The 26,086-nt window shown below is 37.1% G+C and overlaps 1 protein-coding gene and 1 non-coding gene across 5 annotated transcripts in view; both read right to left on the bottom strand.

Moving 5' to 3' along the window:
- The window catches only part of hiw (MYC binding protein highwire), a 1,043,263-nt gene that overhangs the window by 586,537 nt on the left and 430,640 nt on the right, over positions 1-26,086 (bottom strand). For all 4 annotated transcript variants that reach the window (XM_090372846.1, XM_090372865.1, XM_090372875.1 and 1 more), the window contains exons 31-33: positions 13,330-13,522; positions 10,223-10,515; positions 2,163-2,435 (exon numbers count right to left, since the gene is read on the bottom strand). In XM_090372846.1, coding sequence (XP_090228972.1) covers positions 2,163-2,435; positions 10,223-10,515; positions 13,330-13,522 — 759 coding nt within the window. The remainder of the gene's footprint in view (positions 1-2,162; positions 2,436-10,222; positions 10,516-13,329; positions 13,523-26,086) is intronic.
- TRNAT-UGU (transfer RNA threonine (anticodon UGU)) lies at positions 11,795-11,867 on the bottom strand. Its single transcript has one exon. It is a non-coding gene; the product is annotated as a tRNA-Thr (tRNA).

Genomic DNA, 26,086 nt, shown 5'->3' with positions numbered 1-26,086 from the left:
CATAAATTCAAATTGAGGAAAGACAGATGTAGGATAGACGTGCGGAAATTTGCCTTTAGCCAGCGGGTGGTTGGTTGGTGGAACAGACTTCCATCCCTTGTAGTGGAGGTTGATAGCCTAAATAAGTTTAAGGCTCAGCTGGACAGGTATTTTGAACGAACAGAGGGGTGAAGTGGAAGTGGGTTTTTTTTTTTTTTTTCTTTTTTTTTTGGCTGATGCTGCATAAGCTTGCTTTCTTGCATCAAATGCCTCTACTAATGCTAATATATATATATATATATATAATCATGTAATGTAATCATATCATATAAAGTAATGTTAAGTGTTAGTGACATAGTGATGCAGACTTATAGAAGTTTATCAAGTTAGTATTCCAATGGCATCAGAGGACTGGTATACTAGACAATTTTCCAAGGAATCATATCAGTACTCTAAACATACATGTACTTAAATATATGTTTAGCCAATGAAATGAAAGGCAACAATTACAGAAACGTTCATCAGAACTATGTAAACTGGTCATAAGTTGGTAAGAGCAGCCTTATTATAAATAATCAATACATAGTATTGATTATTTATTTATTTTGAAGAAAATTTTCTTAAAATTTTTCTTCAATTATTTCTATTAAAAGTTGTATTAATTTCATCAGTGAAAGTGTACAGTCTTAAACACACCATAAGCAAATTAAAGAAAAGTAACAAATAACAGTAAAACATGGCACAATCATATAAATAATAATTAACATGATCAAACTGCATTTTAAAATTTTCAATTATATTACACAGCCTTGCTATGTAGTTCTTTAAGTGAATCAATGTGATTTATTTATGGCATGTTTCTGTTTAAGACTATGCATTCTATTAAAATTAATGTAATTTTAATAGAAATGTCTAAAGATGTTTAATTATCATTTAATATTATTACTTGTACTAACATCACTATTACCAGTTAAAAACATGCACTAACTGATACAGTCAGTTCATATAATGTATATTTTGGTAAAGCGAATTTGCTCCAATGCGACTGAAATATTAAGGAATGTGACTATAATGCAGTTTTTGCATTGGCTCATGCGCAATTTTGTCTGCGAGTAACAACAGGTGAAAGAAAAACGCGTCACCGAGCTGAACGTAGCAACCTGCGCAGCAATACATACAAGTTTACAAAGCTTAAAAAATGTCAAATGTGAGAGAGCTATATTTCCCATTTACTGCAGTTGTATCAATCGGAGACACACTTATCATTCACTGTATTCACAAGATAACAGATGATATCGTAGGTCGACTCAAGTTTTCAGGAGCTCACATTTTTCTGTGCAAGAAGAAATTTCGTGAGGAGAGATAGTGGGAGTGAAGGAGCACATTTCTGGAGGTCACTATCATAAAAAAAAAAATAAAAACAATTTGAAGTTCCCAATTTATTGGGTTTTTCTCTTAGTGCAATCTAATCATAAGCAGATAGTAAATTCGATCTTATTTCATTTGCGATAATACCAATAGCTGGAATTCTGTGGGTTTTTATGTTATTGTGGTGAATTGTGTTTCCCCTACCATGAAATCATAAATCATAAAAAAAACATAAATAATTTTTCAGAATCATCTCTTCACTCCTATTTTAAATGTGTGAAATTTTTACTGCGTATCCCACTTGCAATTTGTGCATGCCATGTTCATCGTTATTGATTGCTTAACTTTTTTTACTGTTTTAAATTTTACAATCCAAAAAAAAATTAAAAATGTCACTGAACAGAAATATCAATTAGTATGCATATATTACAGTGCTATATTTATTGTAATATTTATTTATTTATTAGAAATTTAAGATGTTTAAACCTGTGTTAGCAATTTTATTGCATTTCTAACTCTTTTTACTGTTTTACTTACCACACTGAACATTTTTTTTTTGAGTGCTCTGCTCCATTCCTACTTTTCCCATAAGCCCTGTTGTTTTTAATGTGCAAAACATCATAACGCAGAGATTTTTAGGAAAACATGTACTGTGCTATGGCAGCAAAACTGGCTGTATCTTGAAATTATTCCAATTAATAATTTTGATCATTTCGTCCTTTTTTTTATTTTATTTTGCAATTTACTGTTAAATAACTATGAATACTTAAATATAAATAATACTCAAATGCAATAACACATTTTTTGGAACTTACTTCAGTCCTTGTAGTCACACACTCTACTAATAAGGGATAGTGATGAGTTTCAGTACTTCCCATTCCTGGCGACATTTCTTGAGCTTGCCCATTTGTTGTAGGAGGACTAGCATCCAATCCATTTTCTAGTGGACTAGGAGAAGGAACATCTGTTAGCATATCCTGGTCCAAAACAATTGGTAACGTTGATGTCAATCTAATTGATGGACCACATAGAGAAGCTAATACTGCAGCAAGCAGGTGATCACCTTCTGCACAGCCTTCTGTCCATGGCTGAAAATATTTTATGAAACACTACAATACAGATTATCTTTGTTATCTGTGCATATTCCTAGGTATACATATCCAAAATTAGCCAAAAAAAAAAAAAAAAAAAACTGTATAATTCAAAATATACTCATTTTTTTTTATCAATATTTAGAAAAATGTGATCTAGTATAAAACAAATAAAAAAAAAGCCATAAAAAAAAAAATCTAGAATTTCATAGACCATCAATCATTGGAATAAAGTGGAAAGGAAGATATTTTGTGTGCCGAAACACACACACACACACACACACACACACACACACACACACACACACACACTAGTGTGTGCTCCATATTTTATCAGTAACAAATATTAAGAGCTGTATCATGGAGTTGTTTCTAAGAATCTTGATACCTAAAGACTGTAGAACACTTGCAAAAAAAAATAACAATACACAAAACTGACCCTGTCAGCAACAGTCTGGTGTGTTGGCGTTTTAGTGACAGGGTAAAAGCAAGATTAACTGAAGAAGAGGAACAGAAAACATCTGTAAAATGTATGATATTTAGACTCTATTAATGATAAATATACTCTAAACTTTACACAGGTGAAGGGCATTCATTTCATGTATTTTGATCATTTATACTCTACTTGCTAAGTAAACAAAAATGAAAAATATATCAGCTTTCGGAACTATCTGATACACAAGACTGTTCTGCAGTGCACAGCATATTACACTGCCAGGTGTTTTGACATACCTGTTTAGTTGCTGCAAAAATCATGTTGATTTTTGAAACTGGCTCATAAATCTGAAGAAGCAAATATAAACAGAAAGAGCAAATATGAACAGCAAACATCATAACGTGGTTACTTCTGCACCAAAGAAAAGCATTAATTAAAAGTTAAACTAGATGTGTAAATGCATCATGATGCCAGTGAATGGCTAAGTTTAAAAAGTATCTATGTCTGAAGAAACTGATGAGAATGATGTAAAAGAACCTGGAGGCATATTCTAAAGACTTTCAAAATTAGGAAATGGTGTAGATGTAGCATAAAAACAGGCACAAAAGGAAGATTCTGAAGAAATAATATAACTGCTCCTTAAGCATTTATTTTCTAATCATTGTATTTTTTTTATTTTTTAGCCCCTGCATTTACTAGAGGTTAGAAAACCTTTCTCATTGTTACAAGGCATGCTATGAAAATAAAATGAGGCTAGACAGATGTCAATGGTAGCCTTTTTTAAAGCAACTTACTGAACTAAAAGTTCACCGAGTCTGAAGGCTGCCGTTTCTCTTCAGGATACTGTTGCTTATTCAGAAAAAGAACTGGTAGTCCTGATAGAGTCTAGTCATTTACCAACAATAACCCATCACCAGACAACTGTACGCAGTCATTGAACTTATTACTGGTAATTAAAGACAAAATTTAATGTTTAATAATTTATATTTATTGTTAAAGTAAACATTATTTCTGTATATAATTTCTGTATCCTGCACCTGTATTTTAATTTTGTTTCTAAACAATTGTGAATAAGGAACCACTCCTGTTATACATTTGTCACAAAAACTGAGGACTGACAGTATTTCAACCATTATACAAGGTTGGGCATTAAATAACAAAGCCAGAAAGGCTACAGTTAACTTGGAGGATGTGTGATGTGTGAATGTATTAAAAAAAAAGTGCCATTACATATAGCTGTTACATTAATACATTTTTGGATGTATTAATGTAACAGCTATATAATTCCCTTTCTCAACCCTCTACAGTATAGTTCTTTGTAGCATAATATTATAATCATTAAAATGAAATTTTACAGTGCAACTAGCATTCTTCATCCCTTTAACAGTAGTGGAAAGAAAAGAGTTCCTTGCAATGGTGCCAACACCACCAGAGCTGGAAAGACAGCTGATCAAAATTCAGCATATAAACTAGTACTCCAAAGAACAGAAAGTTTGGAAGGAAACAGATGTGAAAGTAGTTAGAATAAAAAGTTAGCAGTTGTGGAACAATCTTTGATTCTTATTGTCACTCTTTTTCAGGTGCTATTGGTCTGAAAGGCTTTGTTTTAATTAATGTTAATATCATGTCTCGGAGGGCTTCGTCTACAGTACAGTTACTATGATAGGGTAAAACAAGTCATCTAGTGGCAAAATGTCTTTGGCCTTTGTAACACATTTTTTGTTTCTTGCAATTATTTCATACCATTTAGCCATCTGCTTGCTGAGATTGTTTTCATTCTCACTAACTGACCTCTACCTGAGAGTGTCTAAATAGCATCATCATGTCACATTGACAATTGCTTATGTAATAAAGTTGTAAGTTTGTATCCCAACTTTACTGAAATAGAAAATTAATTTTAAAGTGATTTTTACACAGTTGCCTTCATATTTTGAAAGAAATTTGTATCAAAAATTATTCACTCCATTATACAAGGTTGGGCATTAAATAACAAAGCCAGAAAGGCTACAGTTAATTTGGCAGACAACTAGCTCCCTAGTTGTCTGCCAAGTCACATTCCGATACACTCATTTGCTTTGCTTTGCAGTGAGATAAGTTTTCATTACCTTTTCATTTCACTGCATAAGTTTTTGCAGTTTGTTGGAAAAATGACAAAAAAAAAAAAAAAAAAAAAAAAAAAACAATTACAAGTTATAAATTGTTACATTAAGTTTATGGGAAAGATGTCAAGAACTTACAGTGTGAATGGTACAAAAGATTTTTAGAAGGAAGAGAGAGAATGAGAAAGAGGATGAACAACCAGGCATTCCACTATCCACTAAAACTGATGAAACTGTCAACCAGGTAAGGATACTAATTAAAAATGACAATCATTTAAGCATTAAAATGGTTGCATTAGAATTCAATATGGACAGGGAAAGATTTAGACAAATTTTAACAGATAATTTAGGCATTTACAAACATTTAGGCAGTTACAAACTCGGAGAAGACTCCGAGTTTGTAACTGCAGAAGACCATGATTTTATGAGTACTGTAATTACTTGCGATGAAAGTTGGCTGTTCCAGTACAATCTAATAACTAAAAGATATCCAATGCAATGGAAAAGAAAACATTCCCCAAATTAAGAAAAGCAAAGAATGTCGAAATGAAAACCATGAGGGTTTTTTGATATTAAAGGAAATATCATGGCTGAATAAGTCCCACCAAATCAGACTATCAATCAAACATACTACACTGAAGTTCTGACACAAGGCTTTTTGATAGAGTAATATTTATTTATGTATAATCTAATTCAATTTAATCACCTTCTGGAACTGAATTCCAGAGAATTTTTTCAGATTTCAGCATTTTTTAACAAATATTCTCTCATTCTCCTCTGATTTTCAAAGCCTGGAAACACAGAAGAGATGGCAGCTCTCGATGGAAGATTTCAAGACAATTTGTACATTAATACATATGTTGCTTGAAATGACCTTGAAAAACATATGTACATATTCTACAGAGCCCACATAGGAAATATGCAGATATATGTACATTCTCATCAAACGGTTAATAAAGACTGTACTCAATAAGAAAGAATAACTACAGGCGATTTCCCAAAATGTGCTGCAAATTAACTAATAAAAATATATCAGTTATTCTATGTTCCAAAAATTAACAGGCCCCCGTTATAATGCGGTTCGCTTTACGCTGATTCACTATAATGCTGTTCTTAAATTATAACCCATATCTGACTATAACGCTGTCACAGATCACTATAACACTCTTTTACAGATTGCATTTTTGGCATATTTAACGAAATTGTTTCATTTGATAGAGCGGATGGCTTGAAAATGAATAACAAAACAGTATTAAAACGTTTCCCACGCTGACTTCAGAACTTTTCCCACACTCAGTGAAATATCTTCTCACACTAATTTAATTGCAGTACAGTGACTTGTTACATATTCCGAGATCAACATTTTAAAAAATGATCAAGTATATTGCTTGTAATATTTGCGTTATATGCATTTATCTGAAGTCTAGTCATAACTCAGTACAGTATTAGACATCGTGCATAACGGACAGTTTACTTGAACATTGTATCTTAATTAATACAACCAACGCAGTTACATTTTTGAAGAGTTAATAATGGCAGATAAGAATGAAAATGCAACGTCTCGGCGCAGTACGAAGCCTATAAATATAAGAAAAAGACTGAATTTGAAAATGAAATTAGACGTTTTGAAGCGAATCGATTCCCATCAATGACAAGTGGATGTGTGCCATAATTTAGGACTTGCAAGTTTAACTGTAAGAACAATTATAAAAAAAAATAAAGAATTAATTTTAGCAGCGGGAAAGATAGCTGTTCCACTGCAAGCAACTAGGGCTAGGACGGTTATTAGGATTGAAATGGAAAGACGTTAACTAATTTTATTGAAGATAATATCCAATGCAGAATTCAGTTAAGTTAAATATTATATATATATATATATAAAAGAGAGAGAGAGAGAGAGAGAGAGAGAGAGATTAGCCAATATGATGATCTGAAGAAAACTCACATAAAGAAGAAGAAAAAAAATGTGGAACCATTTAAAACTGGTAACAGCTGCTTGAATAGATTTAAAATCTAGGGAGAAGCCGCAAGTGCAGATCAAGGAGCCGAAACTTTCAAAAAAGAACTTAAAATTATTGAAGAGGGGTATTATGTGTTATACTTCTCAACAAGTTTATAACATAGATGAAGCAGGACTTTTGTGGAAACGAATGCCTAAAAGAAGTTTCATATTGAAAGAAGAAAAAAAAACATGCCAGGTTTCAAAGCGGCAAAGATTCGGGTGACTTTATTGTTGGGTGGTAAAGATGCGGGGGATTTAAAATTAATACCCCTTTTAAGTTATTTAGAAGAGGGCCAAAGTTCAACCCAAAATCAACACATTTTTCATGATTAAATTCATTAATTAAATTAAATCAATTAAAATTAATTTAGATCAATTAAATTCATGATTTTAATTGGAATTTTAAGTTTAATTTTGATACGTAAGTAGTTACCACATAAAATTATATATGTATGTAATGCAGAATATTTTATATGTACAAATATTTGAATATTAAATATTTTGACCCACATTTGTGCATCTTTTCACTACCGTTTATTATTGATTAGGAAATATCCTATGGCACCGACCGCAACTTACAAATACATATGTTACTTTATGGGAATGCGGAGCTCGGTTAGCGTGGATTCACTTAGTGCTCTTTTTCAGGAAAGAATTATCAGCGTTAAGCGGGGGCCACCTGTAGTAGTATTAGAATGTGATGCAAGAAAGCAAGTATATGAGCTTATGCAGCATCATAAAAAAAAAAAAAAAAAAAAATTTACAAAACAATTCCCTCTAAATGTTTGTCCAGTTCCTCCTTAAATTTATTTAACCTATCAATTTCCACAATGACAGATGGCAGTTTGTTCCAGTAATTAACCAGCCGCTGGCTAAAGGCAAATTTCCACACATCTATTTTACAATAAGATCATGCCAAGCTTCAACTCAATTGTGTACTTGTTGGAAAGGTTGTTCATGAGAAAAACATCAAGAGTGTTGGGAGAATGATAGAAGCAACAGATGAATTTGACAGAATGGGGTAGAGAGATTTTAAGACAGAGAAGGCTGAAGAGAGGAAATTACTAATTCTTTTGACAGGGAATATTGGAGTGAATGTATGCGCAAGTACTGTCTTTAAAGTGAAAAGAACTGTACAGTAAATAACTAGGACACTGTCATCTCAGTGTCCTAGTTATTTACTGTACAGTTCTTTTCACTTTAAAGACAGTACTTGCGCATACATTCACTCCAATATTCCCTGTCAAAAGAATTAGTAATTTCCTCTCTTCAGCCTTCTCTGGCAATCAATAATTGGGATTCTGTCATAAAAAGTAAGTGGAGCTTGATAGGCTGTAAGTGGAAATGGACATCATTACTTTTAGGATTAAAAATATCAAAAATTGCTCAGCTAATATTTCGATAAACAGTTTTTTTTGTATGTTTTTTTTTTTTTTTTTTTTTTTTTGCAAAAACCATATACTTATTTGCTACAAAAAGTTTTCTCTTCTAAAATGTTTCTGGTTCTCTTATTCCACTTTTAAATACAAGATGGTCTCTCTAGTAGGGTGCTCTGCTTACCAAGTAGCAAACACAGGTTAATGGAATTCCAGTTTCTATTCGGTATTTTCACAGTGTGCCTGTTCCAAATTTATCTTGTTTACTCAAACGAGAATTTACCAAACATTTTTACAGATGATATTTGAGAGTGCTGACCTTCAAAAAAGTATTCTATGCACCTCTTTGAATATACACCCAGAGATACAAATGAGTTCTTTAAATGTGGATTCTCAATCGCATAGTATTAGCATTAGTTGAAGCATACGATGTAAGAAAGCAAGCTTATGCGGCATCAGCCAAAAAAAAAAAAAAAAAACAAATAAACTCCCATTTCACCCATCCATTCACTCCAAATGTCTGTCTAGCTCAGGCTTAAATTTATTTAAGCTATCAACTTCCACAACAAGAGATGGAAGTCTGTTCCAGCAATCAACTACCCGCTGGCTAAAGGCAAATTTCAGCATCTGTATTCTACAACTGTCTTTCCTCAATTTGAATCTATGTCCCCTCAGGTTTGCAATCTGAGCAAGAGGAAGAATCCCACCAGCACTGAGCTTGCTCAACCCATTCAAGGTCTTATACACCTCAATCAGATCATCTTGCAAGTGCCTAGTCTCCAGGCACTACAATTTGCAGAACTTAAGCTTATCTTGGTAAGAGTACCCCTTTGTTCCCCTTCTTTGTACTCATTCTAGCAACTCTACATCCTCCCTAAAATGAGGCCTCCAGATCTGTATACAGCACTCAAGGTGTGGCCTGACCATTGCCTTACAACAGGATAATCACCTTGTCCCTGCTAGCAAAATTCCTAAATATCATTGACAAGACTCCATGACCTGCTCTGGCAGCTCATCTGCACTGCTCAGCAAACTTCATATCTGACTGCACAATTACGCCCAGGTCTTTTTCACTCTCCACTTCCCTGAGTGTAGTACTACACAGTTGGTAGATTTCTCTTGGGTTACTGCTACCCATATGCAGTACTTTGCATTTGTCAATGTTAAACTTCAGCTGCCACTTCTCGGCTCATTTTTCCAACTTATCTAGATCCTGTTGCAGTAGCATACTGTCTTTACTGTCGTTAACAACCCTACCAACCTTTGTATCATCGTGGACATAGGAAAATAAGAATACAGGGAAAGCACTACACAGTTGATAGATTTCTCTTGGGTTACTGCTACCTATATGCAGTACTTTGCATTTGTCAATGTTAAACTTCAGCTGCCACTTCTCGGCTCATTTTTCCAACTTATCTAGATCCTGTTGCAGTAGCATACTGTCTTTACTGTCGTTAACAACCCTACCAACCTTTGTATCATCGTGGATATAGGAAAATAAGAATACAGGGAAAGCACTACTTGGGGTTAGCTGACTGCTCCAACCCTTCCTTGCCAGAAGTGTAAATGAAAGTTTGCTATCATTTATTATGCAGCAATCATGATGTGATAAAAAAAAATAATAATAAGCACTCGGCAATAAAAGAATTGCTGTTATTTTGTACACAATTTGATTATAATAAAGTGCTATAATGGTAAAGATTATCTGTAGTAGTTTTGCTGAGTAAATGTTTATGATAGTCAAATGAAAAACAGCAGAGGAATAAAAAAAAACACTGATCTCCATAGGTACTGGTCCCCCATACCAAACATCACTCCACACAGCCAATAATAAAACATTAATAATCCATCACTTAATTTAGTCATCTTACCACAGTGACAGTAAGCAGCAAATCACAAAGTCCTTTCCACTTTAGTTGTGCACTAGGATAAAAGGCATGGTAACAAGCAAGAAAAGTATTATGACATTCTTCCAAAATGGTGTGTACATAAGAAGTAAGCAAGGCAGCTGAAGATGATGATGTTGGCAACCCAGAGGATGAGCAACTTGATTGGACGGAACCTAGTGGCAACTGATCAGAAAGAATATGCCGCAAAAGAGCACAGGCATCAGCAACACAGTCTGCTAATTTGGGAATCTCAGTTGGCAATTTTTTAGAAATAGCTAGAATGCAAAACAAAATTTATTAAAATAATCAGATATCAAAAACAAAATTTATTAAAATAATCAGATACAAAACATTTTTAGAGATACTTTGTAGAAATATTTTATCATTCTTAGTCTTGCAATGAGTTTTAATAAAATGCAAAATGACTGCCAGTCCTCTGTTGATCTACAAGAACAATACTAATTGTATAATTTTATTAAATATAATTTATTATTAAAATTAATATTAATTATTATTTATTAATAATGGTTTGCAGAAAATTCTTCATAAACAATTCTAAATATAATTCATAAACAACAATTCTAAATACTTCAGTTCTAGAAAACTTAAATTTGTAACATAACTGAAAATTTTAATTTTTAAATATTTAAAAATAATAAAAATCAAACTCTACTCACAATATACAAACTAACTTTCTACTCACAGTAAGCAACATTACTTAAATCTTAGTATTCTTAAATCACAAATATTCTTAGTCCATTTGACCATGTTGCAATGATGAAAAAGTAGTGATGTCACAAAATGTAAACCAATCATCTCTCCATGAAGATGTGGAAGTTGTTTGTATCTAAAGGCTCATTCCTAATTCAATAATATATCATTAAATAAAAAGCCATACCAGAAGCTGGGATAATTAAGATGATATATCATACCTTTACATTCTTCAGCAATACATAGGATCTTACATCTGCCTTTGGTTACAACAATACTTGACTGAGTCACTATAATTTTATCTGACTATTGAACACTAAATTGAAAAATTTGAAATAATATCAGAACAGGTGTTTTAAGTGATCAGTTAGATCTCAGTTTTTAATCCTTACAAACTGGCATCTCTGATTGATTATGACATTCCCATATTGTGGAAATTGCAATGGCATCAACAACAGTGGTTTTATATCCCTCACACCACAGCACAGCACAGCACAGCACAGTACAGTACAGTACAGTAAGAACAGCAAAAGCCTTATTTTTCAGTATCAACCTCAAGGTTTTTAGGTTTCAACATGGGGGATTTATGGTCTCAATCATGAAGAGTTTTCATCACATATTCAGAGGAAGGTGCCAATGTCAGATTTAAATTTTCTCTTTATACTCCGGCACGACAACCAAGTCAGTAGAGTTTACAATAATTCGTCAATACAAATACTTATAGTATTTAGTAGTCATGGGCTTGAACTCCGTTCCACTCAAGGAACGGGTGCTATGCACTCTCGCTCCTGACCACTCGGCTATGTCAAGCCTAAAAGACACAAACAGTGTTAGATGCTTTTAAGCCTTTGGTGAGGATTGAACTCATGACCCCTGGTTTACAAGACCAGTGCTCTAACCACTGAGCTACGAAGGCTGGAATGGATTCACACATCACATAGACCAGGGGTGTGTGACCTTTTTTGGCTAGGGCCAAAACATGAAATGCTGACAGTGATGGACCACATCAGTTATCATGAAAAGCATAATGAGCCACAAGAATAGTTTCTCCCAATAATCACATATTTTTCAAAACAGAATTTAATTTTTGTTATCAAAAATTAATAATTAAATATAAAAATCCAACAATATTACATAACACTAAATAACGTTCATGGTTATAATGATATTGTTAAATACTACTATAATGTTGTTTATAATGTTGTTTATTTGGTTTTTAGGAGCATTAGCAACTAAGGCCATATTGCTCCGGGATATGCGGTGACCTTTCCTGACCTTTCCGCATCCTCCGTATTTGGTGGTGATGGGCTCGAACACCGGTCTAATTAAGAAGCATGTGCTACGCACTGCTGCTCCTTCCCACCTGCCTATGGAGGCACCTGCACACCATAATAAAGCAATATAAAATACAAAAATCAAATATTACTAAGAAACTGATATTTTCGATGTGAAACTATTTTGCGGCATGTTGATTTTAAACTCACTGGAAGTATAGCACTTTGGTCTCCCTAAGGTCTCCATTGACTGGATGTTCAAGTATAATACAAATTGATTTACCAGTGATTCTGTTTCTATTTTATTATGCACTCAAAAAAATAATAAAAAATAACAGGCCACAATGTGAAGTAATAGGTCGGCAGGTAGGATGTCCCAACATATATAATTAGAGACCAATTGAATTTTCAACCCATACATCACAAAACTGCAATGGAACTCTCAGCAATAGCAACTTTCAGTAAGTACACAAAAAGGACATGTGCCCTTTGTGTTCTTACTGAAAGTTGCTATTGCTGAGAGTTCCTTTTTACTGCTGCACACAAAGGAAATGTGTCCTTTGTGTGTAGCAGTAAACTTACAAAGGGAAAAGGGCCTTCCCAATAGCAGTACTGCTTATACAAACTATTTTTTTTTTTTTTTTTTTTTTGTTCTGCATACTGCCAAACTACAATAATACTGACAAGAGGCTATTTTCATTCTGCACTTGCCAAATTACATACAGTAACATTAACCTCCCAGTGGGCACAAAAAAAAAAGGCTATGGAACCAAAAATAGTAACCTTGCACAAGCAACCCTAGACAGCTTGAATTAATTTATTTTTCATTCCATAATGACAAACTATAAAACTACCTAAAACTGATATCCCAGTGCCATAAACTAAGAAGTTATATTAAATCTACCAATTTTTGAAGGTAAATAAAAAATATAAGGTGATTTTTTCCCCCTTGCCATTGACTGGATGTTCTCAAGTATAATAAAAATTGATTTACCAGTGATTTTGTTTCTATTTTATTATGCACTCAAAAAAATAATAAAAAATAACAGAAAAAAATTTTTATTTTTTTTCACTGAAATCAAACATTTTCACTTTTATACTTACGACTGTTTGGGTAAACTTCATTAATATAAATCCTGAGAAGATGTAGACTAGAGGAGCAGATGTACACCAGCCTTTCTAAATCTAAAAGTGCAGCAATTGCTGGCATGGTGGCCCCCTGAATAGTCTCACACAATCCAGCTTTAAACGATTGCCATGCCCATCTCAGTAATTTTAAAAGAGAATGAAAGCAGTCCTAAAAAAGGAGAGCAAACACAAAGGCAGATTTGATTAGATATCAAAAAGTCCAAGATATTAATTGATAAAGTTTAAATATAATACAAGTGAATATGAATTGATTTACTTGTTATTTATTAATTAGTTGTTTTAACATTGTTTATATGATTAATTATTATATTAATCAAGTATTCTGTAATGTTAACATTTCAGCTAATCTTTATCTGTATATCTTAGTTATATATTAAAATCAGAAATTCATAAGTATAAACTTGTAGGACATATTTTCTCTTTTTATTTATTATTCAACTAATCCAAAAAAGTACACATTTCAAGCATAAAGAAAAACAGATGCATGATACAGCAGAGAGAGAGAGAGAGTACAGCTGATATAACACCATTATAATGGTGTTGCAATTGTAGTGTACATCATACCATCGCATTTACTCTCATCTCCATGTATTTAGCGTAGCCATATAATGGCCAAATACCAAATAAATTAGATATAATGAACATATTTAAAAATACTACCATTGCTGCACACTGAGGAATAAAATTTCAGACTTTAGTCCATCCATTCCCGAAATGACAGGGATGTCAAAAGTGAACAAAACTGCCAGTGAATATGCCCTTAGAGTTAAGGAATTAGACACCAATTTGAAATAGTGTGAAATGAGCAAGTGTTAAGAAATTAAGAAAAATTATTCATTGCAGTCAAATAAAGGTACATGACTGGGTTATAAGTGATGTTCAATGACTGTCACTGGCACAAATATATACTGCAGAAAATGTAAGAGCAAGTTATGGACATGCCTATAAACACACAAATTTGCTCAAACCCTTTCTACTGCATGCTGGATATGGGGGTCACAGGGCTTTTGTTTGGTATTCAAGAGACAGAGGTTCAAATGGAATACATAACTCCATGATGTATTTTCTGGGATATGTTTACTGATTTACTGAGCATTTTTGGCTTCGTGTGTGTGTGTGTGTGTGTGTGTGTGTGTGTGTGTGTGTGTGTGTGTGTGTGCATGCATGAGGGATGAGCTGCTTCAAAAAAAAAAAAAAAAAAAAAATCAATAGCACTAGTTAATCTTGTAGGAAAATGAACATATGTATGAGAAACAGTAAGCAGGGTAAGATTGTGCTTGTCTGCAGAGATTCCATTTAGTTGTCCTAGCTCACCCATTTCAGGTGACCACCAAAGTGGGTGGAGGGCATTAAAATATTAAGTAGCCGACAGAATGGAATATGAATCTGCATAACCACATTATCTAAATCTGCTTCAGCATATGTATTGTTTGATGGAAGACATATGGAGACAAGAGTAAATATGATGGTGTAGTATGCACTTCAAATACCATTGTTTGTTTGTTTGTATTTTATTGGCGCATCAGCAACTCAGGCTATAATGCGGCAAGAACAGGTAAAATAAAAATTTTAGCTCTCGGTGACCTAATTGGTTAGGCCACCATGTTACGGTATATAATAACAAATAGCTAAAAATAAATCAATAAAGAAATAACAATAACGTATGCATTTTAGATAGAATTAAAAACTTTTATTAATTTAAAATAGTTAAAAACAGCAGACACATGGTCATTGTCGGATAAAATCTGACAGTGTATATGGCTCAGTCAGATGATTAAAAGCGGTAAAATGGATATTCCTAAAATTTGGACAATCAATTAAAAGGTGTCTGATGGTTAAAACTATGCCACAGGACTCACACATAGGAGGGTCATCAGCCCGCAGCAAAAACGAATGAGTCAAATGACTGTGTCCTATGCGGGTCCGGGCGAGAACAACTTCCTCCTTACGATTCCTGCGCAGACTAGACTGCCACGGTTCAATAACAGGCTTTATACGATATAATTTATTCGCAGTCTGTCTATTCCACGAATCCTGCCATTGGGAATATATCTTTTTGTGTATTATTTGCCTGTAGTCTGTATAGGGGACTGACAGGCAGCGGTTATTATTGGGAATTGCTGATTTGGCTGCGGCGTCAGCCAAATCATTTCCCCTAATCCCAATGTGGCTCGGAATCCAGCAGAAGCGGATATCATATTCACGTCCGAGGAGGAAGTGAATCTTCTGCTGAATACTAGACAGAACTGGATGAGGATTATATCTTACAGATATTAAAGCCTGTAACACGCTGAGAGAATCGGAGTATAAAATGAACCGTTGGTATTGGAATTCACTAATGTGATCCAAGGCTAACTCTATAGCATGCAGCTCTGCAGTAAATATACTGCATTCGGAGGGAATCTGCTCCGATGTAGTGCTGTCTGTAAAGACAGCAGTAGATCCCACATATGATTCCGACATCGAGCCGTCTGTGTAAACTGGCGTGAAGTCAGAATGTTCAGCTCGGTGTGCTGAATAAAGCTGCAGGTAGACAGACGATGGAGTGTCCGACTTTCCCCAATTTCTGAGGGACAAGTCACATGTTGGAACACGGCATGCCAGGGTGGAAGGGGTTGCTTTGGTGTTTGGGCAACCTTGTCTACCTTAATATTAAGTTCTTTGAGTAGCTCTTGGAGACGAATACCAAAAGGACGATTGGCAGTCTTACGGGTGTACAAATTTTCCCATCGTGGCTCAAAAACGAATGGCCACGTAGGATGGTCTGTCCGACTTTCCCCAATTTCTGAGGGACAAGTCACATGTTGGAACACGAGCATGCCAGGGTGGAAGGGGTTGCTTTGGTGTTTGGGCAACCTTGTCTACCTTAATATTAAGTTCTTTGAGTAGCTCTTGGAGACGAATACCAAAAGGACGATTGGCAGTCTTACGGGTGTTGTACAAATTTTCCCATCGTGGCTCAAAAACGAATGGCCACGTAGGATGGTCTGGCAGGGATTTTAGTTTTAAGGCGTACTTTAGAGACAACTGCTTACGTCGAAGTGATAACGGTGGTTCGTTTGCTTCGACGTATAAGCTCTGGACGGGAGATGTTCGAAATGCTCCAATAGCGATACGGAGAGCCTGATGATGGACAGGATCCAGCCATCGAAGTACATTGTCTCTGGCCGAATTGTATACCAAGGACCCGTAATCTATTCTGGATCGTACAAGTGCACGATAGATGCGTAGTAGGGTGCATCGATCCGCACCCCAAGATGTTGAGGAAAGAGAGCGCAGAATATTCAGCCCTCTTGTGCACTTTGTGCGGAGTTGACGAATGTGATCCAGAAAGGTCAGCTTTTTATCGAATATGAGTCCCAAGAATTTTGTATCCGCTGCTACTGGAATTGCATTTTGTCCGAGCTTTAATTCAGGTTCAGGATGAAGATTATGCTTACGACAAAAGTGTACACAAACGGTCTTCTCCGGCGAGAACCTGAAGCCATTAGCAAGTGCCCAGGAGTTGAGGCGATCAATAGCTTTCTGCAGTTGTCTTACAATAACCCTCATGTTGCATGACTGACAAAATATGCTAAAGTCATCAACATAGAGGGCACTGTGTACAGTTGGAGGAAGTTGTTCTGTGATGGAATTTACTTTGATGGCAAAAAGCGTAACACTTAATACTGATCCTTGTGGTACTCCCTCCTCTTGAGTGAAGGAACGAGAGAGTAAGGATCCCACACGAACTTGGAAAGATCGATTGGCTAGAAAGTTTTTGATAAAAATGGGGAGTTGCCCCCTAAGGCCAAGGCTATGCAGATCTTTTAAGATGCCAAATCTCCAAGTTGTGTCATACGCTTTTTCCATGTCAAAGAACACCGACACCAAGTGTTCGCGTTTTAGGAAAGCATCCCGGATGGATGCTTCCAATCTAATAAGATGGTCCAAAGTGGACCGGTTCCTTCGGAAGCCGCACTGGATGTTGGAGAGAAGGTCATTTGTTTCGAGATACCATATTAAACGAGAATTAACCATTCTCTCCAGGATTTTGCACAGACAGCTGGTCAGAGCAATAGGACGATAATTGGTGGTGACTTTTGGATCCTTTCCTGGCTTAGGAAAGGCAAGAACGATTGCCTTTCGCCAAGAGTCCGGAAACTGCCCTTCAATAAAGATTCTGTTATACAGAAGGAGCAGACAATCCACAGATTTTGGTGAAAGATGTTTAATCATTTCATAATGGATGCCATCTGGTCCAACAGCACTTGCTTTGGAAAGAGTGAGGGCTCTTTTGAGTTCCTCTATAATGAACGCCCCGTTGTAGGGATAGAGGCCCTTGGTCTTAAAATTAAGTGCTTGTTTTTCCAATTTATGTTTCAGGACCAGGAACTCTGGGGAATACGAAGATGTTGCAGAGATGTTAGAGAATGTTTCCCCAAGAGCATTGGCTATTGCAGTTGGATCTGCAATAGCGCATCCATTATAATCTAGGATTGAAGAAGGGTGTGATGTATATTTTCCCTTCATTTTCCGGATTTTATCCCAGACTACCTTAGAGTTGGTAGACTGGTTAATAGATGATGTAAAACGGATCCACGATTCCTTTTGACTCTGACGGCGGATATATCGTGCTTTGGCTCTTGCACGTTTAAAGGCTATAAGGTTGGTCGTGGTAGGATATCGGCGGAATATCCCCCACGCTTTGTTTTGAGCCTTTTTTGCTGCTGTGCATTGTGAATTCCACCAAGGTTTAGGAAATGGTGGAAACCGGGCAGATGTTTTTGGAACAGCATTCGCAGCTGCTGGGACAATATTTTCTGTGATGTACTTAACTGCATCATTGATAGACTCTTGACTGACTGTGCTAAGATCAAAATTTGCCTGATGATGGAAGGCAGTCCAGTCAGCCTGATCAATCTTCCACCGTGGTAACCTAAAAGGAAGACATGGTCTCCCACTGTGTAACAAGGTTATCACGGGGAAGTGATCGCTTCCGTATGGATTCTCCTCCACTTCCCAAGTGAGTGAAGGGAGTAGAGAAGGGGAGCAGATAGAGAGATCAATGGCAGAAAAAGTACGGGTAGGCATGTGGAAGAAGGTGTTTGTTCCAGTATTTAGAAGGGAAAGGTCATTGTCATTGAGCATACGCTCTATGACTCGTCCCCTTCCGTTGATGTTAGCACTACCCCACAGGGTGTTATGTCCGTTAAAATCCCCGAGAAGTAAGAAAGGGGGAGGCAGCTGCGTCAGAAGATCATCAAGGTCTGCCTGGGAGATGTCAATCCCAGGTGGCAAATAAATGGAGCACACAGTTAATAGAAATCCCACTGAAAGGCAAATTGCAACAGCCTCTATGCTGGTTGTAATTAGCAAGGGCTGCACTGGGGTCTGGTTACCCACAAGGATAGCCACTCCCCCATGTACAGAGCCATCCGCAATTCTATCCTTTCGAAAAACTGATGTTGTGCATGGTGGGATCATCATTTGCCTTTAGATATGTCTCCTGCAAGCAAAAGCAAACTGGCTCGTGCTTTTGCAGGAGGGCCTTGATGTCATCAATATTTCGCTGGAATCCACAACAATTCCATTGTAGGAATTTAGCCATTATTTTGGCTTGGTGGGTCCATCAGGCGTCTTCCGAGGTGCTGAGGGCTTACTTTTATCAGTCTTGGATTTGTCTTTTTTGGGGAAGAATGGACACGCTGTCCCGTGTCCATTTCCTCCTCCACAAAGAGTTCCAAAACTGAATCTTCGGGTACCTCCTTCTGCTCCACATCCATCTTTTCTTGGGTACTAGGGGGGACTTCCCCTTTCTTATTCTTTTCTTTCATAATTATCTTTGTTACTTGTGGAGCATTAGGAGGTACCGATATAGGAGTGGCAGCTGATTGGTCCTTTTGTGCAGGTTTTTGAGTACTTAAGAGATACCGCGCGATGGGAGTGAAAGACTCCTTTGGAGGAATGGTCACGTCCGTCTGAGTTCCGACGGAACATCTCCCTGCTACCTTCTGGGCGTAGGTAGGTTTGTTGATATTCAGGGGTTTGACCGATTTCCTTGCCTCCTGGTATGATATATTTAGCTCTGCCTTCAGCCGTTGAATTTCTTTTTCTTCTTTCCACCTCTGGCATGCTCGTGAGTAGGCCGGGTGTTCGCCTTCACAGTTAATACAGGTGGGTTTTGCGGCTGAACATGCTGTTGTTTCGTGGTCCTTTGCACCGCATTGAGAGCATGCAAGGACTCCACGGCAGGCCATTTGAGAATGTCCATACTTCTGGCATTTAAAACACCGTAAAGGGTTTGGAACGTATGGACGCACTGAACAGTTGATGTATCCAGCTTTAATCTCGTCAGGAGGTTTAGGAGAGTTAAAAGTCAGGATAACGCTCCTGGTTTTAACAATTTTTCCATCCCTTCGCGCAGTGATTCTCTTGACGGCAATGACTCCCTGTGGTTTTAATTCGTAGCAGATTTCCTCCTCGGTTACGTCGAGAAGGTCCCACTCCGAAATGACACCTCTGGATGAATTGAGTGTTCTGTGTGGTGTCACTGTTATAGGGATTCCTCCGATTGATGTTGTTCGGAGTAGATGTTCTGATTGCTTGTCATTTTTAGTTTCAATTAAAAGGTCTCCAGAACGAAGCCTTTTAACTGATTTGGGTGAACCTGCTAACCCGTCTAACCCTTTTTGAATAAAAAAGGGCGACATTTTACCAATTGGTTTTTCTCCGGTGGAATGTATGATTAGGAACCTTGGAACAGGCCCTGATGGTACTTCAGTTCGCTGCCTTTTTTTAGCAATAATGCTATCTGGATCATTGTCTATGTTTTCAGATAGGGACCGGGTTGGGGCCCCTGAAGAAATAAGTTTATCAGGATTCATATAGTTTTTTAAATGGTTCAGTGCCCGGGCTCCCCACCCACCACGGAGCCCAAAGGGACGCCCACTACCCGGCATGCAATAAATGCGCTCGGGAGTGGGACGCCAGGGCTACCCAGACACTATACCCGCACCGCCGCCAGCCTGAATCCTGTCCCTCGGACCATGTGGGTAGGGGCGTGGCATTGACACGGTTGACCCTCGCAGGCGAGCCTACTAGCCGATTGATCCTAGCCGAGCCTTCCAGGACCACCCGTCTTGTCGAAGCAGGGGCCAAAGTGGTGTATTGAAGCTGGGCCCCTCAACCACCAGGATCCCCCTTTCCGAATTTCCACGGGTCGCAGCGCACGGCAAACACGCCGAATTCCATTGATGTAAGCCTGGAACCTGGGCTGTGGGCGTTGGATCCCAGTGATGCTAGTCTGGAAGTCCAGCAGCGTCACTGGGAGGTCCCCTCACCGCGTACAGGTGCCCACGTCGAGGGGCTTCAAATACGACTAAGGAAGTATGAGGAGGATTGTGTTTGGAGGGAATTCTGAATTTCATTAAAATGGCAATCCCTTCCATTAGCAGTATTTTTAAAAATGTAAAGTATGACATTTTTCATTAGAAAAAACACTTCTAGGATAAGCTGGTTTCTTGTAAACAAATCCTACTGGATCATAATAGGTGATCATTATGTGACTGTTATTGAGCATTTCATTACATTATTTAATCATTATAATTCAAGTGTTACTAAATAGCTGATGAATTCTATTGCAGGATTTTGAGGTGAAAGTTCTTAAGGTGTGCCCCATGCAGTTTTCACATGGGAGTAACTTGCATCCATGACAAAAATCACCATGAAAATGCAACACGAAACGATTCATCATCCCCACCATACGAAGCATGAGGGACACATGATGCAATCAGTATCCCTACAGATTGGAAGAAAAGTGTCAATGTATCTCCAATACATAAGGGCAGTTCAAAGAGTGAAGTGGGAAATTACCAGCTGGTTAGTCTAACTTCAGGTAGTGAGAATCATGGAGACAATGATCAAGGGTGGAATTCAGGATCATTTAGATAGAAATGGAATTCTGAGCTATAACTCAGCATAGTTTTATAAATGGAAAATCATGTTTAACTAATGTGGCTATTTTGACAGGGTCACTCAAGAGCTGAATTTAGGGAATAATTTTGACATTGTTTATTTGGATTTCAGCAAAGCATTTGCTTCAGTACTACATGAGCAGTTACTTTATAAGCTGGAACAGGTTGGAATCACAGGGAAAATCCTTCGATGGATAGCTGGATGGCTTAAGGGAAGGAGGCAGAGGGTTGTGATAAATGGATATTACTCCGATTGGGTTGATGTAATAAGTGGGGTTCCCCAAGGATCAGTATTAGGACCACTGTTGCTTTTTAATTTTCATAAATGGATAGAGGATAAAAGGATAGAGGGCATGATGTCTAAATTTACAGAAGATTTAAAGATTCATAGAGTAGTTAATGATCATGCCAAGTGGAGTGACCTAGAGTAACCTAGATGGACTTCAGGTATGGTCAGAAAAATGGCAGCTATGTTTTAATCCAGCAAAGTACTAGGGAACAGTAACACCAAAATAACTTATACACTTGGTAGAGTTGAACTAAAGGTGATAGTACAGGAAAGGGACTTGGGTATTATGATACGGTCAGACATGAAGTTTTAAGAGCATTATAGTCTGGTTGCAAGGTGTCCTATCAATGATTTATCAAACGATTGCTAGTAGAGATAAGGACATCATAATCCCATTATATAAGGCTATTGTTAGACCACACTTGGAATACTGTGTTCAAGTATGGATGCTGCACCTAAAAAAAGACACTGCTTCTTGAAAGGGTCCAAAGATGGGTAACACCCAGTGAGATCGGAAAAAGGGTGTCCATATGAGGAAAGACTTCAAATATACGAGTTGCAGAACTTGGAAACTAGGAGACTTGATTCGAGGGGTTTAAGACTCTGAGAGGCATAAGTAAAATGAATGAGAACAAATAATTTTCACAGTTATAAATGGTTCTAGAACTAGGGGCCATAATTTCAAGTTATGGGGGAGATGTTTAGGTTGGATTGCAGGAAGCTTTATTTCAGCCAGTAAGTTATAAATTACTGGAATAAGTTACCTACATGGTGGTAGAGGCTGACAGTTTGTGGAAATTCAAAGGTCACCTATGGGAGGAGGGAAACACATAGGTTGTCTATTACCTTTTCTCTTATTTTTTTAAAATTTTCTTATTATTATTATTATTTTATTTTATATTTTATTATTATTTTTTTTGGCTCATAAGCCACAGGCTTCCTTGCACCATGTGGCCATTGCTAATATTAATACAGCCCAGCCACAGTGCAACTTGCACACATGGAATGTTTAAGTTCTAAATTGCTATATCTCAGCTTCTAGCAGTCCGATTTTAAAAATTTAAAAACCAAAATATTTCTTTCATCATTCTCTACTGTATTTCATTAAAAATATGACAGAAAAAAAATTTATGATTCAACAATGCTGAAGACTAACAGTGAGCACTGTAAGGCATATAGAGCACGTATACATGCAATGCGACCAATGAAGCCACTTCCATTGAGTACAAAGGAGAGATCTGTAAAAACTTTGTAATAAGCTTGTAAAACAATTGTAGAATATTAAACCACAATAACATTGAAATAATATAACATTTCGAAAGATCCTAAAGAGGTTTCACTTTACTTCCGCTATGCATGCTCAGCACACACAACATTTAAATCCCCAAAACAAGGGAAATTAAACCTATAGTACTTAGTACTGTGGATGTGCTGAAGGGTAAGAAGACTGAATATACTGGTTGACATTAGCCTTGAATTTCTGTATATTATAATTTTCAGGAAATAAATGAGGAAAGAGAAAAGTTGATTCTATGGGTTTGGAGTTGAACAGTAAATAGATGCTGACTGATTGAGACATATGTCTGGACTGGTTTAGGAGGGATGGGGTAATTTCAAATGCCAATTTAGAAGAATGGCAGCCATGGCAGTAGCTACAGAAAACACATGCAACAGAAACTGAACATCTATGAGATAGCAATTCGGAAGATATTGTAAGGGGTGGGTCATTAATTACCCTTACCCCTCTTTTTGAATGGAGTCTAGAAGCCAGAGAGAGATTATGAAGGCACCGCCCTAGACACGAGAACAACATTCCATGGTAGGGAAGATTTGAAACTTGTACACAGTGAGTAGTTATTCAGAAGACAAGTAATGCTGAAAGGAAAAGAGAAAAACCCAGTCTTTTAGATGCAGAGGAAGCAATATTTGTGATGTACTTATGCCAAAAGGGATTAGAAGTCAGGGTAATCTCTAATAAAGATATATAGCATTTCCTAGGAATCTGAATATCATCGTAGATAAGCATAGGAGCAGCAGACTTTTCTGTAAGGTATAAGACATGAATGAGTTTTAGAAGGTGTGAAATTAACTAATTTATCTTTGCCCCATTAAAGAATTACCTGGAGATCAGCATTTAAAGAATGGTGAATATTCAAGAAGTTGAAGCTACTTCTTCAGGGAAAGGTTTCTCAAACTGGAAGGTGGAATGCAATCAGCAAAACTATGGATAGGATTTCCCGTCAGTGGAAGAAGGTCATTAATACACAAGAGGAAAAGAGTGGCAGAAATACTGTACCTTAGGGAACACCAGCCTTGGTGGAAAAGTTAGAAAACAGAAAGCCATGTACCATCACCCAAAGCAAGCGGTCAGAGAGAAAAATGGATACACACCTGCAAAAAACAGCCAGTAATCCATACGATGGAAACTTATTTAGAAGTCAAAGATGATTACAACTCTTAGAAATGACAAGAGCAACTGCTCATCTTTGAACAAACTTTGCCACTAAATTTGTCCATAGATGGTTAAAATAAGTCAAAATATCACCAGTGGATCAACACTGATGGAATCCTTTAAGCTTTTCTGCTTGACCTTGGTGGCTGTGCAAAAGTGTATGTGCAGTACATTTCATTGAAAATGTAAAACACTAATTTTTCTCAAATTACTCAGTGCAGCCTGCAAAACATATCTAACATTGAATATGGCCCCTGTATGGGGAAAAGGTTGGACACACTGTTCTAGAGTTTACGTAAGAAAAGAAGTCTTTACATCCTTTGCCAACGATTTCTCATAACCTACCTTTGCTTGCCCGACCTCCTTTGTGAATTGATTAGAGATTAGTTTAAATCTATCATAGGCTTCTGTGTCCCCTGATAATTTATATTCATCCCATGCACTTTTCTTCTCTACTATGAGTCTCATTAGTTCATCTGACATCCATTTAGGCCTGAACATTGAATGGTATTTCTTAGTTGGTATGAAAAGCCAGTTGGTATAGTAGCTTCTATGATTAATTCCTTGAATGCTTCTCATTTGGAATTTGCTGATGGGAACATCATCAGTTGGTCCCACTGTATAGAATTTAAAAACCGTCTGAGGCCCCTCTAGTCACTTTTACGAAAGCAAAGACCCTTCCCCTTTACTCCTGATGGTAGTTACTTCTTTGAGTAAATCCCACATCAGTACACTGTGATTGCTGCCACCTAGTGGTTTCTTTATCTGCAGTTTCTTAATGCATGAATAATCACTGCTGATAATCAGATCAGGAGTATTACTCCCTCTGATTGCCTCTCGAAAATGCTGCTTCAGAAAACAATCATTCAATAAATCCACAAAAGTCTTGCTAGTGTGCAAGTGACAAACCCACAAGTTCCAGTCAGTATCTGGGAAGTTAAAATCCCCCATTATAAGAAAATCTGATTTACTGGCCCACTCTATTTCTCTGTACAGCTGTTCATTGTACTCATAGGCACCTCCGTAGCCAGGTGGGCAAGAGCAGCAGTGTGCAGCACACACTTCTTGATTAGACTGGTTCGAGCCCATGACCACCAAATATAGAGCATGTGGAAAGGTCAGGGAATGACAACCGCATATCCCCGGAGCAATATGGCCTTAGTTGCTAATGCTCCTAAAAACCAAATAACAAACAAACAACATTGTACTCATCAGAGTCTTTAGACCTAAAACAGACTGCTACTCTCAATTCTGCTTTCCCAGTGCTTATGCCAAACCAAACTGACTCAATGTTGCTTGTTTGTTATTTGGTTTTTAGGAGCATTAGCAACTAAGGCCATATTGTTCCGGGGATATACAGTGGTCATTCTCTAACCTTTCCACATCCTCCGTATTTGGTGGGCACGGGCTCGAACCCCGGTCCATTCAAGAAGTGTGTGCTACACACTGCTGCTCCTGCCCACCTGGCTATGGAGGCGCCGACTCAATGTTGCACGGTCCACCCATGTCAACCGGATGCACTTCCTTAGACTTTGTGTTTCTTAACTCCCTTCCTATGCTGCCTATCCTTTCTGTACACAATGTACTTCCCAAATTCCAATTCTGTAGTCCTTATATCCATGTGACATCATGTCTCTGATATCCCAACAATATCTGCCTTTGATGTCTTGACCAGCACTTCAAATTCATCAAATTTATTTACTATACTCATGGCATTGGTGTATATGCAAGTATACAAGAACCTGTTCTTACTCTTAGTTACCCAAATTCAGCCCATATATTTACTTGTTCCATTTCCATGATGACTCCCAGCAGTCCTTGAAATCTCCAGCATCTTGCTTTTCAGGCTGCTGCTCATTCCAATAGAAGCAGTGCAAGAAACACTTTTACCTCTGCCTGCAACTACTGTTAATCTATTAGTCTGTGCACTCCCCCCCCCCCCCAAGCTAGCAGTTTTCCGACCCATCCAACACTCCCTTGATGGCATCAGCAAATATTCTTGCACCCTTTTCATTT

The sequence above is a fragment of the Mastigoproctus giganteus genome, chromosome 1 (assembly GCF_048544385.1).
Source record: "Mastigoproctus giganteus isolate SK-2022 chromosome 1, ASM4854438v1, whole genome shotgun sequence".
Lineage (NCBI taxonomy): Eukaryota > Metazoa > Arthropoda > Arachnida > Uropygi > Thelyphonidae > Mastigoproctus > Mastigoproctus giganteus.
Note: the sequence above shows the minus strand (reverse complement) of the source record. Positions and strands in the feature narration are given on the sequence as shown.